General features: G+C 64.7%; 1 protein-coding gene across 1 annotated transcript; it reads left to right on the plus strand.

Moving 5' to 3' along the window:
- Positions 1-51: 51 nt before the first annotated feature.
- On the plus strand, positions 52-11,837 carry CABLES2 (Cdk5 and Abl enzyme substrate 2; the record flags this gene model as incomplete). The annotated part of the gene is made up of 10 exons (XM_032878848.1): positions 52-218; positions 7,517-7,588; positions 7,662-7,754; positions 8,397-8,474; positions 8,899-9,007; positions 9,509-9,674; positions 10,034-10,137; positions 10,517-10,623; positions 11,332-11,536; positions 11,655-11,837. Coding segments are annotated over 10 exons (1,242 nt in total), but the record flags the coding sequence as incomplete, so codon positions are not given.
- Positions 11,838-12,446: the final 609 nt, after the last annotated feature.

Genomic DNA, 12,446 nt, shown 5'->3' on the forward strand with positions numbered 1-12,446 from the left:
AAAAAAAAAAAAAAAAAAAAAAAAAAAAAAAAAAAAAAAAAACCGCCGCCGCCCCCGCCGCCGCCGCCGCCGCCCGCGCCCCCCGCCGGCCTGCCCGGGCTGCCGGGTCCCCCGGGCAGGGCGTCGGCGCCCCAGGGCCTGCTCAGCCCGGCGCCCGGCCCCGCGCCCGCCAGCCTGGGCCTCGGCCTGGGACTCGGGCTGGACGGGCAGCGCCAGAGGTGAGTGGGACCCCGTGCCGGATCCGCGCAGGGCGGGGGTGACCTGACAGCCCGGGACACAGGGTCGGGGTGACCTGGGGGTCATCGGTCCAGGGGACTGCGGCGAAGTGGTCCAGGGCCCCATCTGCATAGGACCTGGGGATCAGGGTCACCTGGGGTCCTGGGAGCTCATGGCAGAGGGTCATACATGACTTGGGGATCAGAAGGGGACCCTGCTCCCCTGGGAGCCCCAGACACAGGGTTGGGGTATCTGGGCCTCCCCAGCACGAGGAAGAGAGTTTTGCCTGGGTCCCATGAGTCTCAAGATGTGGGGGTCAGCAGTCCTCAGGCCCTCTCCGTAGACACAGGGGTCATGGTCCCCTTAACTCTGTCAGCCCCCGTCAGTTTTCGGGTTCCCTCAGCCCTTGTCAGCCCCAGACACACAGCCCGGGCAGCTCTGGACACGCCCCTCCCAGTCCCCAGACTCAGGGCCTCCCAAGCATCCCTTGTGTGTCTCCTTGCGGACGTACTCTGAGCTGGACAAACCTCTGGTCTTCCCTGCACTGTACCATGTGGCCTTCTGTGCCCGCCGAACCTCCCAGCCCCCCAGCCTGCTGGTCCCTGGTCCACCCCGTAACCCCCGTGCTGACTGCCGTCCTCCCCACCCCGTCCCCTCTGAGCTCAGTGCCCCTGGCCCTGTCCATTCCCAGCTTCCACTTACTCTCCCTGACCTGATTCCAGTTCTAGGAAGCCCTCAGCCGGTCCCAGAGCAGGCACCCACCCCTGAGCCCTGCCCCTCTAGGGTGCTTGTGCCCAGATGGCCCCTGGCTGCCAGACACCCCATTTTCTTCTCCCAGAGACCCTTCCTCAGCTGCCCGCAGAGCTCAGCGTTGGGCGTCCCGGCCCCCTTGGCACCTTTGCCTAGACTCTGGGGCTATCCCGTACGCTCCCACTGCCCACCCTCACTCTGGGGCTCAAGACTGGCTGCTGTCGCAGCCCTTCTGGAAGGGCAGTGCTTAGGCTTTGCAGAACAGAGCTGCAGGGCAGGCCCTCCCGAGACAGCCCTCACGGGTGTGCAGGGAGGGGCTGAGCGCAGAGCCCCAGGGCAGGCTGGCCCACAAGGTCGGGCCGACGCCTCGAGTCCCTACGGTTCAGAGGCTGCTCTCCTCCCCTGGAGGTCGTCACAGCTGCCTCAGAGCCCTGGCCCTCAGCGTGGAGGATGGCGGGGTGAGTCCAGACTGCAGGCTTGCTTGTCCATTCTTGACCTCACATTCTGAGTTCTCGCGTGTGGCCCACGGCTAGGCGCGTACCACCGCGGGCGGAAGTTGTCTCCAGCTCTGCGGGGAAGCCGCTGGCTTCTGGGCAGGCCGGGGGGCACCCGTGGACCTGACCCGTGCCACCAACAGGCCTGGCCCGGGCCGCAGAGATGGGGAGGGGCAAAGCGAAGCTAGGAGATCATCGGGCCAAACCCAGCAGCTCAGCAGCGCGCTCCTGCCGTCCCCGGGCCAGGGCTGCTGCTGCAGGAGGCCAGTATTAAGAAAAACCTGTTCTACCGATGGAAATCAGCCCATTTTAAAAACAGAGCCCCAAAGCCTACTGTCCTCTTCCCCGAAGTTGTAGTGTCAGCCCGGAGGATGGTCCCCAGGTCACACTGGGGCTCTGGAGTCCCTCTGTGGTGTGACGAGTCAGGGGGCTTCAGAGGGAGGGGCATCCCCTGCCGCCAGGCCCGAGCTTGATGAGAGCATTTGTGTCTGTTCCGGGCCGCAGGCGCCAGGCCACCTCCTCCGCCTTGGGGGCACATGTGCCTTCTGGGCAGACCGCACGTCGTTCTAGGCTCTCTGTTCCGCAAACTGGCAACCCTGCTGCGGGCCAGACCCTCCAAACCAGCCCCCGGCACCCTGCCCCTTGCAGCCACACTCTAGGGAAGAGCCTGAGGGGGTATGGGTGCTGGAGGCGGCGCCTGTGAGCAGGAACCCCGCCAGGCCGCAGGGGCTGCTGGTGCTCCCGCCCCGCCCATACCTGGGAGCTTGGGAGGACGCTGGCGTGGGGTGAGGACATGATGTGCATCGAGGTGCCCTTTGGTTTTCCTGCTGCACCCACGCCCGTCCCTGTGTCCCTCTACCCGTAGCCTGAGCCCAGCCCTCTCCCGCCGCTCCCGCCTTCCTGCCCTCTGGGGCCACACCTGCCTGTGATGAACGGTCCTTCCCGGGCCCTGCCCACAGGGAGCCGCCGCAGAGTGCGTGAGGGGCGGCCAGCCAAGCCCGGGGGCTCCGAGCTGCCGGCCCAGTCCGAGCGTCAGTAGTATTTCCGGAGTGGGGGCTAGTGAGGGCCTCCTCCTGAGGTCCGTACCGCGCGTGCAGTGGTCAGACCCGCTGTCATCTAGGTCCACCCGTCAGGGGCGCTGTTGTGACCGTGGGCAGGAGTCTCAGTTTGCTCCTCTGTGAAGCGCTTTGGCCTTCTGCACTACCTACCTGAGGGGCTGTGTGAGGTCCGGCGAGCTCGAGGGCCGGGCGAGGGGCGGCCTTGGCCAGGGCCGGGTGAGCAGACAGGTGTCAGCAGCAGGTTACCTGGTGAGTGCTCCCACTCAGTCCACGGCGGGGAAGTTGTGTCACCCTCGGGGTTCAGCCCAGTGTGGCTTTTCCTGCCAAGCCAGTGAGCAAGTCACTGGTGTCCACACTTCCCTCCTAGAACCTCTAACACGGTGTTTACTTTCATTTTGACACCGCAGTCACTTGAGGCGAGCAGGCGGGCTTCTGGGCTCCTCCAGCTGGCAGAAACAGGTTTCCAGGCCCCAGCCGGCCCCCGCCAGGCCCCCGCCAGGCCCCACACCCTCCTCTCTCCTAGAAAGCCCCAGAGAGGCGCAGCTGTTGAGCAAAGCCCCGAGAGCTGGGCACCACTGGACTGCAGCAGCGCTTCCCCTTGCCGTCCTGGGGGACGCAGGTCTGAGATGGGGACGGGGCGGGGCTGTGCTCCCTCTGGAAGCCCCAGGGAAGGAGGCTTCCTGCCTCCCCCAGCTCCGGGTGGCCCCAGGTGGCCCTCCAGTCTCTGCTCCGTCTTCCTGGTGCTTCTCCTATGAGTCTGTGTCCCAACCCGGCCTTTCCTCTCCTTGCACAGACCCCAGCCATGGGGTCAGGGCCCACCCGACGGGCCCCCTCTTCATTTGGTCGCATTTGCAAAGACCCTGTGTCTACACAGGGTCCTAGTCACAGATGTCAGGGTTCAGGACTTCAACATAACTCACCGGGTAACCTGCTGCTGACACCTGGGGGGCACAGCTGAGCCTACTACAGCCCTCATTAGTGTCCAAGGCACTGAGGACAAGGCAGGGGAGCCAGGGGCACTGCCAGGAGGCCAGGGACGTGGCTGCATTTGCTGGGAGCAGAATGCCTCACGACTCTGGAGGGCTCCCACTGGAGCGATTCTGAGAAGGGCCTGGGGTTTCGGCTGCCACGCTGGCCAGGAGCCACTTTGTGTTCCCGAAGCCACCAAGCTCCAAATTAAACCGATTCAGTGTAGTGGCTGGCGGTTCACTTACGACTCTGATTTCGGGGTCTTGCCGGAGGACAGCTGGAGATGGTTGCCGAGGGCAGAGCCCAGAGGCACGTCGTCCTGTGGCGGCTCAGGGGCCTTGCTGAGACTTGGCCCCCAGAGGCCACAGCTGGGCTCCCCTCCCCGGGGCACTTCAGGCCTCTCCGAGTGGTCAGCTAGAATATGGGGTCTCTGCTTTTCCGGGCAGGAACTAGGCAAGATGGGGTGCCCAGGACCACCACTCCTTGGACAAGTATGCACAAGTGTCTGTGAGGTCAGGTGCCGTGCTCACATGGGCACCGAGCAGGAAAGGGTCCCCAGTTGTGGGCACGGGTACTCTGCAGCCCACGCCAGCTGGTCTGACCCCTTCACTTGGCCCCTCACTCCGTCTGGGTGGTTCTCAGCCCTCAAACAGACCTCGGGTGGGAGCCCTTCCTTGGCCGGGCACTTCTGCAGTGACAGAGGGCGTTGGTCAGATGATAGAAACTCTAGTGGTGATTTCGTGTTGGCAGGAGCATTTCACATCTGGGGTTGGGGGGATGGCAATTCTGAGAGCGAGCGGGAGAGTGAACAGGCCCGGGGCCCGTGCAGCGGCCGCCTGCGCCCTCCTGACAGCCTCTCCCACAGCCCTGACCCTTGGCCCCTTCTTCCCCAAAGAGTCCAATGCAGGCAGCCTCCAGCCAGTCGCCGCGAGTAGCCCCCGTCCCGCAGACCCTGGCCCTGACCGTGGCTCGCAGAGAGGCTTCCTAGGCCGGGGAGACTTGTGTTGCCCAAACAGCCAGGGTCAGGGGAGGGGGCGGCGCAGGTGACAGAGAACCCCGGTTTTGTTCTTTGTAGCCTGTTTGTTAGTGGTGGTGTTTTTACATGGGGTAAAAAATGCGTGTCCCACTCTGGGGGCAGCTCGCGCCGTCCCCTAGAAGCTCTCTGCAGCCGGCCCCCACCCCAGGGCACCCAGACACGAGCTTCCATCTGCGTCTAGGCACGTGAGAGTGTGTCCTGCCCAGCCTCCTGCTGACCACGCTGCTCACCTCCAGCGGGGACTCTCAGGTAGAGCTGCTGGCATGTTCTGTCCTGCCTGCTGCCTGCACAGACACCTTCCTGGGGGGCAGGTTCCAGAGGCTGAGCAGGGCACCCTTGGCCGGAGCCCGTCCGTGCTGGGGCCCCATGCAAAGCCGTGGTGGTGTCACCTCGGGACTCACCGAGGGGCCAGACATTCCTCCAGAGGAACCACTGCCAGAGGTTGACTGCCCAGCAGTTTCTTTAAAAGGGGCGCTGTCCCGGCGCGGCTGGGCTGCTCCACGTTCCGGGAGGGGTAGGCCCCACCTGACCTCCTGGGGCGGCCCCTAGATGGCCGTGTGCGTCCACGACCAGGGCCCTGACGGCCGGCTTCCCAACTGCCTACACTTTCTGGGAACCCTGCAGACCGGGTGCCGCCCAACACACGGTCACTTCCACACCCGAGGAGGCTGGGATCCCTGGGAGTGTGCAGGCTGCTTCTCTCCTGCCCACAGACGCTCCCCTTCCAGAATGTTCTGCAGCCAGCAGCTTATCACTGTGCCCTCACTCCACCCTCTGCTGGTGGGGACACACCCCACACTGGGCCCCCCTCCCAGTACCTGCACATCCACCTGATCCTGAGAACACAGTAGGCCTGCACGCCTGGGCCTCCGGTGGCCTGTGTGCCCCTGCAGACCTGCGCTTCAGCTCGGGGCACAGTGACGGGCACTGTTGCAGGCGTTTCATCCCAGCTCAGACAGCCCACCGGGAACGCAGGCCGCGTTCAGCAGAGAAGCACCCGAGGGGTGGCCTCAATTGCAGCCAGCCCCGCGGGGGCCGCAGCGGGGCAGAGAGGCCGTGCTCCTGCCGTTGGCAAACGCACAGGCCACCTGCGGGTTCGCAGGTCCTGGTACCACCTGAGCAGCTGCGACCTCGGGCAGCTCGCTTGCCCGCTCTGTGCCTCAGTTTCCCCACACGTCAACAGAGAGTAATAACACCGCCGTCCCACGCAGTTATCGTGAGGGCTGAGCGTCTGTGTAAAATGCTTGCGACGGGGGAGAGGTACCTGCAAAAGCAGTGGGAACAGATTTTAAAGCCTGGTGAGCTGAGCTTATGGCATCATCCCAGGATCTCCAGAAGGCGTGAGCAAGGCGGCAGAGGCTACTGTCTCGCCTGCCACTCCTCCGGGCACCGGGCCAGAGACCGTGTGCCGGGCCGGGCCTCTGTGGAGGTTGCTGCCGGCCTGGGCCCCGCAGACGAGGTCCCGGGTGTGCGGAAGCCGTTGGGACACCACCTGGGAAATGCCCTGAGGAAGCCACAGGGGCTGCTCCATGGAGCCTCAGAGCCCAGCCCCGCAGGGCCGCACGCAGACCCCTCCGGGGACGCTTGGGCTCTCCCCAGGTCGGCAGCTTTCCTTGAACGGGGCCTGCCTTCCACCTGCTCACCCCCACCTCTCCCCGCAGGCTTCGTGGGACGCTGGATGTCCTCCCGACGTGGCCCTCCCGCTGCCCATACACTACCCCACCCCCGCCCTAGCCAGTCCTCAGGCCATGGCTGCAGCCCGGGCTCCCCTGCCTGACTGACCCAAGCACTCCCGTCACCCCCAAGCACTCGTCTGGTAGGCGGGTGCCCTCCCCCCACGCCAGTTGCAGAGGGAGGTCACTGCCCCTCTTTGGATACAGGGCTGTGGTGGGAGACCCAGCGTTTCACTGGAGGTTGTGCCGTGTTCATTTTTGTTGATTTTCAGTGAGTGCGTGCCGCTGCGGTCACTTTAAAGACTTATGTGGAGGCTGGAGCTTCGAGGTAACAGCCTTGGAGCCCCCCAGGACTGCCCTGGTCATGTGACCGGGGCCAGGTGCCCAGCTGCTCTGGGCTGCCATAAGCCGTGGCTCCATGGCAGAAGGTGGGGGCTAGGCCCCTAGTACACGATGGTGACCACCTGTCCCCTGGCTCCTTCCTCCCGGGACTCCAGGCCACTTCTACCTGGTGAGGTGGCCGGACCACGCTGGGCCTCTTCCGTCAGCCAGGGTCCTGTGGGAGGACAGCATTGCTTCTGGGCAGGCTACAGCTCCCCGAAGTGGCTTCCTCGGCCATGTGTCCTTCCCCTGCTCCCCTCCGCAGGAGCCTGGGCTCAGTTTACACTCTAGACATGCGGGGTGTCTGGCATATGCTGGCCCGTGTTGCTTAATTTCATGGACCCCACAGCCGTGGTCTCTGGGATCCTCCCTCTCGTTGGGAACATGTGCGGACCTGGGGCCCATCTGCATAGCTTTGTCACAAGCAGCCCTTACTGGTGAGATGTGCACTTCCACCCCACGAGGATGAGGAGGTCGACAGGTGACCACAGGGGTGGCCTGGGTGTCGGTAACCAGGCTTTGTGATCTTGACCTGAGAGTGCAGCCACACAGGGTTTCTGGGCCTTCAGGCTTGAGGAGCTTCCCTGGCAGTGGGGTGGGAGGCCGTGAGCTCTCCGGATATAGTTCCTTCAGCCTGCTGTGGGTGAGCGCGGCTGGCCCTGCCAGTCCTGGGCCAGAGAGGATGCCTGGAACGTGCTGGGCTGAGCTCCAGGAGGCCACGGGCAGCAGACCAGGGTGCTGGTCCCCCTTGGATTCTTCTGGCAAACTCTGGTCCTTGAGTGGCCCTACCCAAGGCTCAGACCTCACCCCAGACAAGCTCCTGACCCAGTCGGTGGCTGGGGCTGCCCTCCAGTGGGGAGACTCCTGAGAGCACGTCTCTGGGTCTGAGAGCAGCCCCTTCCCAGGTGTTAGCTGAGGCCCTGCTCTGTCTTCTTACAGAAGGCGAGTCGCCTCCCAGCGCTGTTCTCTTGAGTTCCTGGAAGACGCTGTGGGATGTGCCTCGGTTCAAAGGTAAGGGTGTCTGAGACCTGGGGCCAGAGGAGGTCTCGAGGGAGGAAAGAGTGATCTGGTTTTTACCTTGCAGAACCAAGCACATTTCCGGATCCCCAAGACACAAAGGCTTGAAGAAGACCCACTTCATCAAGAACATGAGGCAGTATGACACCAGGAACAGCAGGTGCCATGTGCCATGGCCAGGGCTGCCATCCAATCCGGGGCCCCTGCCTGCAGCCCTGGAGCTGCCCACCGTGTCCCCCTCGCACCGATCAGGGGCTGGGGACCTGTCTTGTCCCCCTCTCTGGTAGCCCAGGTGAAGGGACACAGGACAGGCGTGATGATGCAATGTGGCCGAGAGAGGAGGGCTGGGTTTTATTTGGGAAACACGGTGGGTGGTTGAGCTACAAGCTGGGATGCGGCTGCCCCATACCGGGGTGTGGGCCTGGTGCGGTGGCCCTCAGGGCTCCTGTGTCTGTTGGCACTGCAGGGGCCCCTCGGCATTCCTGTCACCCACCCTGAGACGTCTGAGCCCACCGTCCTTCCTGCTGGAGGCCAGGCTGCCACGTGTCCGCCCCGCGGCCCTGGTTGGGAAGCTCTGTGTTCTCCCGGCAGGGCCCAGACCCCTCCCCAAGCATGGCCCCCAGGGTGACGGGCTCATGCTGGTGCTAAGGAGCAGCCCGAGGCAGGTCTGCGTGCTACGGGGCTTCAGCACGCCCAGGTGTGCGGTGGTCCCAGCCAGCAGCTTGTGTCACCCAAGTCCAGAGGAGAAGGCGTTTTCTCCCAGAAACGCCTCCCACCTGCTCTGACCAGCACCTCCCCCCAGGATCGTGCTCATCTGTGCCAAGCGGTCCCTATGTGCGGCCTTCTCGGTCCTGCCCTACGGAGAAGGCCTGCGGCTCAGGTGAGTGGCCCAGGGCGGCACCGAGCTCGGCACCAGCCCTGGCACAGCTCCCCAGGAACTCTGAAGGCCTTTGGGCCCTGGTTCCCTAGCAGGGGTGTGTCCACACCGTTGCTCTGTGTGAGCTGTTTACGGCAGATGCCGGGGACGCTGCTTGTGGGGACGCTGCCCTGTGCCCTCACGCGCGCGTCAGGCGGCTGTGTCCCGTGCATCGCTCGGGGAGGAAGGAGATGGCCGTCGGAGTGGGCATGGCAATGGGGAACCCTTCCCCTGGGATGGGCCTGGGCCAGCTGGCCAAGCGGGTGGCCTCGGGCAGAGGTCAGTGCCTCTCCATTACTGCCGACCTCTAGAGTATTCGAACAGGAAGTGCGTGGGCCTGAGAAGGGGCAGGGAGGGCGGCAGCCGTCTCCTGTCCTGTGCGCTGCAGTGACCTGAGGGTGGACAGCCAGAAGCAGAGGCACCCGTCCGGCGGCGTCTCCGTGTCTTCTGAGATGGTCTTTGAGTTGGAGGGCGTTGAGCTGGGAGCAGACGGGAAGGCAAGTGTGGCTGCGGTCCGTGGGCGGGGTAGGTGTTTGGGGGGCACGGAGCTTGCGCTCACCAAGGCAACAAACACATGGAGCTGTGTTTCCCCCTGAATCTTCTAAAATGCACGGTGTTGGTGGGAGAAAGCCCCACAGCCCGAAAACGGGCCCCGTAGCCTCGCTCAGCAGCCAGGTGTCTGTGCCGTCTCTGTGCTGGTGGTCAGAGGGAGGGAGAAGGTTCCTGTGCTGCAGATCCCACACGGGATGGCAAGGGTGGCATTCCGGAATGTTCTTGTTATTGAGAATACTAATCCCAGGGGTGCAGTGCCCAGCGCGGGGCTGCCTGGGAGCACTCGCCCTCAGTAGGTCTTTCTTTACCCATGCAAGGGTGGCAGTTGTGCGGGGCCTTCCTGCAACAGGAAGGCGTAGGGGACAGCTTGCTGAACCTCTGGTCTCAGGCCGGGGCCAGGGCCCGGGGGCGATAGGGACTGAGCCCTGACACCCTTGTCTCTCCAGGTGGTGTCTTACGCCAAGTTCTTGTACCCTACCAACGCCCTGGTCACACACAAGACAGACGGCCACGGCCCGCCACCCCAGCCCCGGCCCAGCATCCCCCGCGCTCTGCCAGGCTCAAGATACAAACCGGCCCCGGCCAAGTCAGTGCCAGCTGGCACGGAACTAGGTAGCCTCATGTGCCCTAACTGGGCTTAGGGCAGGCGGTCACACCAGCTGGGCAAGGGAGAGCACGTGGCCAACCAGGGTCCCAGTCCAGACAGGACACCAGGCTCGGGAGCAGGGTCAGGAGAAGGGACTCCCGCTAGAGCAAACAGCCTAGGCTTCGTCCGACCGGGCACTGGAGAGATCCCGTGTCCAACGATGGCAGGGGGGCTGGGGGGCTGGGGGCCCGGGGGCCCCTCCTTGTCAAGCGCTCCTTCCTTCCACCCAGCTCTCAGGGGCAGGGAAGCATGGCCTGCAGCCTTTCCCAGACCGCAGACCCCAGCTGGGGGCTCGTGGTGGGTCAGGGCTGCCCTCTGCCTGCAGGCGGCGACGCTGGGGACGTGCTGGACTACAATCCCGACCTGCTGGACGACCCGCAGTGGCCCTGCGGCAAGCACAAGAGGGTCCTCATCTTCGCCTCTTACATGGTATGGTGAGCACCACCACGTGCCCAGCCCGCACGGCCCCGGGGGTCGGGGGCAGGCCGACAGCAAGCTGCCAGGGTGGGGCTGACATGCCCCCCCACCCCCAGGACAGCAACAGCACCTCAGGACAGGACAGGGTACACCATAGGCCAGAGAGGTGCCCTGGGGTCACTGCTGCCTTCAGCACGCACCCTGGTGGCAGGGGGCTGCCCACTCTGTGCTCTCCGTCGTGAGGCGTGTCCTTGGCAGAGCTGGTGCCTGAAGCCACCGCGTGTTGGCATCGCAGACCCAGGCCGGCATGAAATCACCCCCCGGGGCCTCAGGCAGGTGCGCCGCTAGGCCTGCGTGGGGCGGGTTCCCCACCCTGCTGCCTCTTCTGCAGACCACGGTGATAGAGTACGTGAAGCCCTCTGACCTCAAGAAGGACATGAACGAGACCTTCCGCGAGAAGTTCCCGCATATCAAACTGACCCTGAGCAAGATCCGGAGGTGAGGGCGCTGAGGCAGGGTCTCCCGGCTCCTGCCCCCATTTCCGGCAGGTCCCGTGAGCTTGACAAATCCACGTGTGTCCCCCCCCCCCCCTTCCCCCCCCCCCGCCGTCTGTCCAGGCCAATAGTGGCAACTCCCCGGTCCCCCACTACCACCTCCGCAGGCCAGGCTGCCTCAAGGCCTCTCGTACCCACACCTCCAAGCCCTCCTCCCTGATGCCCAGGACAGCACAGGTGGCGGGCACTGAGCCTGGTGATGGATGGGATCAAGGGCCGATGAGGCTGGCCCAAGACCTCACGGCGAGTAAGTGGCTCAGTGTCCTGCCCAGGGTCCTTCTGGCCCCACTGCATCCCACCGTCCCCTCCCCAGCAGCACCCATAAGGGCTTCACTGAGGCCTAGATGCTGCCTCAGCGTGTCTGCACCACAGGGCCTTTCTGTGGGTGGTTTTCTCCCGCGTTGTCCTCCCCGCTGCCCCAGGACAGCAGGGACTGTGTCCTCTGTCCAGTGTCCCCTGGAGCACAGCGTGGGCCAGCCGATGCAGCTGGGAGGACGGGTGCCACGGCCCGACATCAGCCAGCTCACCCGCCAAGCTGCTGGCCGAGCGCTGCCCGCGGGGAACAGGCCTTTCCCGCCGCCCAAAACGCCGTGTGGGGCCAGGAGAGGGCGGCTGCTTCCCCGGCCCCTGAGCGCCTCCCTGTCACCTGCAGCTTGAAGCGCGAGATGCGGAACCTTTCTGAGGAGTGCAGCCTGGAGCCTGTGACCGTGTCCATGGCGTACGTGTACTTCGAGAAGCTGGTCCTGCAGGGCAAACTCAACAAGCAGAACCGCAAGCTGTGCGCCGGCGCGTGCGTGCTCCTCGCCGCCAAGATCAGCAGCGACCTGCGCAGGGGCGAGGTGAAGCAGCTCATCGACGTGAGTAGCCCCTTCCCCGGGCCAGGCTGCCCGCCGGGGACCCGCAGCCGGGCCTGCACCCACTTCCCTGGGCGGGAGACCGAGCCGGCCCCGTAACCACCCCGCTTTTTCAATGCAGAAGCTGGAAGAAAGGTTCCGATTCAACAGACGGGATCTCATTGGGTTCGAGTTCACGGTGCTGGTGGCCTTGGAACTCGCGCTCTACCTCCCCGAGAGCCAGGTGTTACCTCATTACCGACGCCTCACGCAGCAGTTCTAGTCAAGGCCGGCCCCACTGCCCACACAGCCCCGGTGCAGGCACCGCACGCCCTCCGGGCCCCACTTCGGCACCCAGCTGCGGCAGCCGCCTGGCGGGGACTCGCCTGCCCTCTGTGACTGACGCCCAGTCTTCGCCCCCGCGCAGCCTTGCAGGGGCACTCTCTGTTCCAAAGCACACTGTGCCCGCGGTATTCCTGAGAGCCTGTTGGTGTGTCCGCAGGAACAAGGCGGGAGGTTTTGTGTTCTTTGCCACGTGCCTGAGAGTGGGCTGCACGGGGACCCTGGCTTACCCGTACGGCCACCCCAGCTCCGCGGCGTCCTTCTTTGCGTCTTCTGCGAACCACGGGTGAAGATCCGGGTTCCCGCGCCCTCCCCAACACACTGAAATTGCTGAAGTTAATGTAATGAAGCCTTGGGCTCGGCTGTGGAGATGCACCCCCGCACCCCACGGCCTGGCTCCCTCCCACCCAGCAGCGCCTCCGGGGATGCCCGCCCACCCCCCCCCCCCCACATCCACAGGCGGAGCTCTGGCATTAGGTTGAGCCAACCGGAGCAGACTCTGGTTTCTCTCATTTGCTACTCTTCCGAGCATCGTGTCACTGTGAAATCCTGGTGCCGCGTGTCCTACAACCCAGTGGGCCTTGGCATAGAC

The sequence above is a fragment of the Lontra canadensis genome, unplaced genomic scaffold (assembly GCF_010015895.1).
Source record: "Lontra canadensis isolate GAN:19392208 unplaced genomic scaffold, GSC_riverotter_1.0 scaffold65, whole genome shotgun sequence".
In the NCBI taxonomy this organism is placed as follows: domain Eukaryota; kingdom Metazoa; phylum Chordata; class Mammalia; order Carnivora; family Mustelidae; genus Lontra; species Lontra canadensis.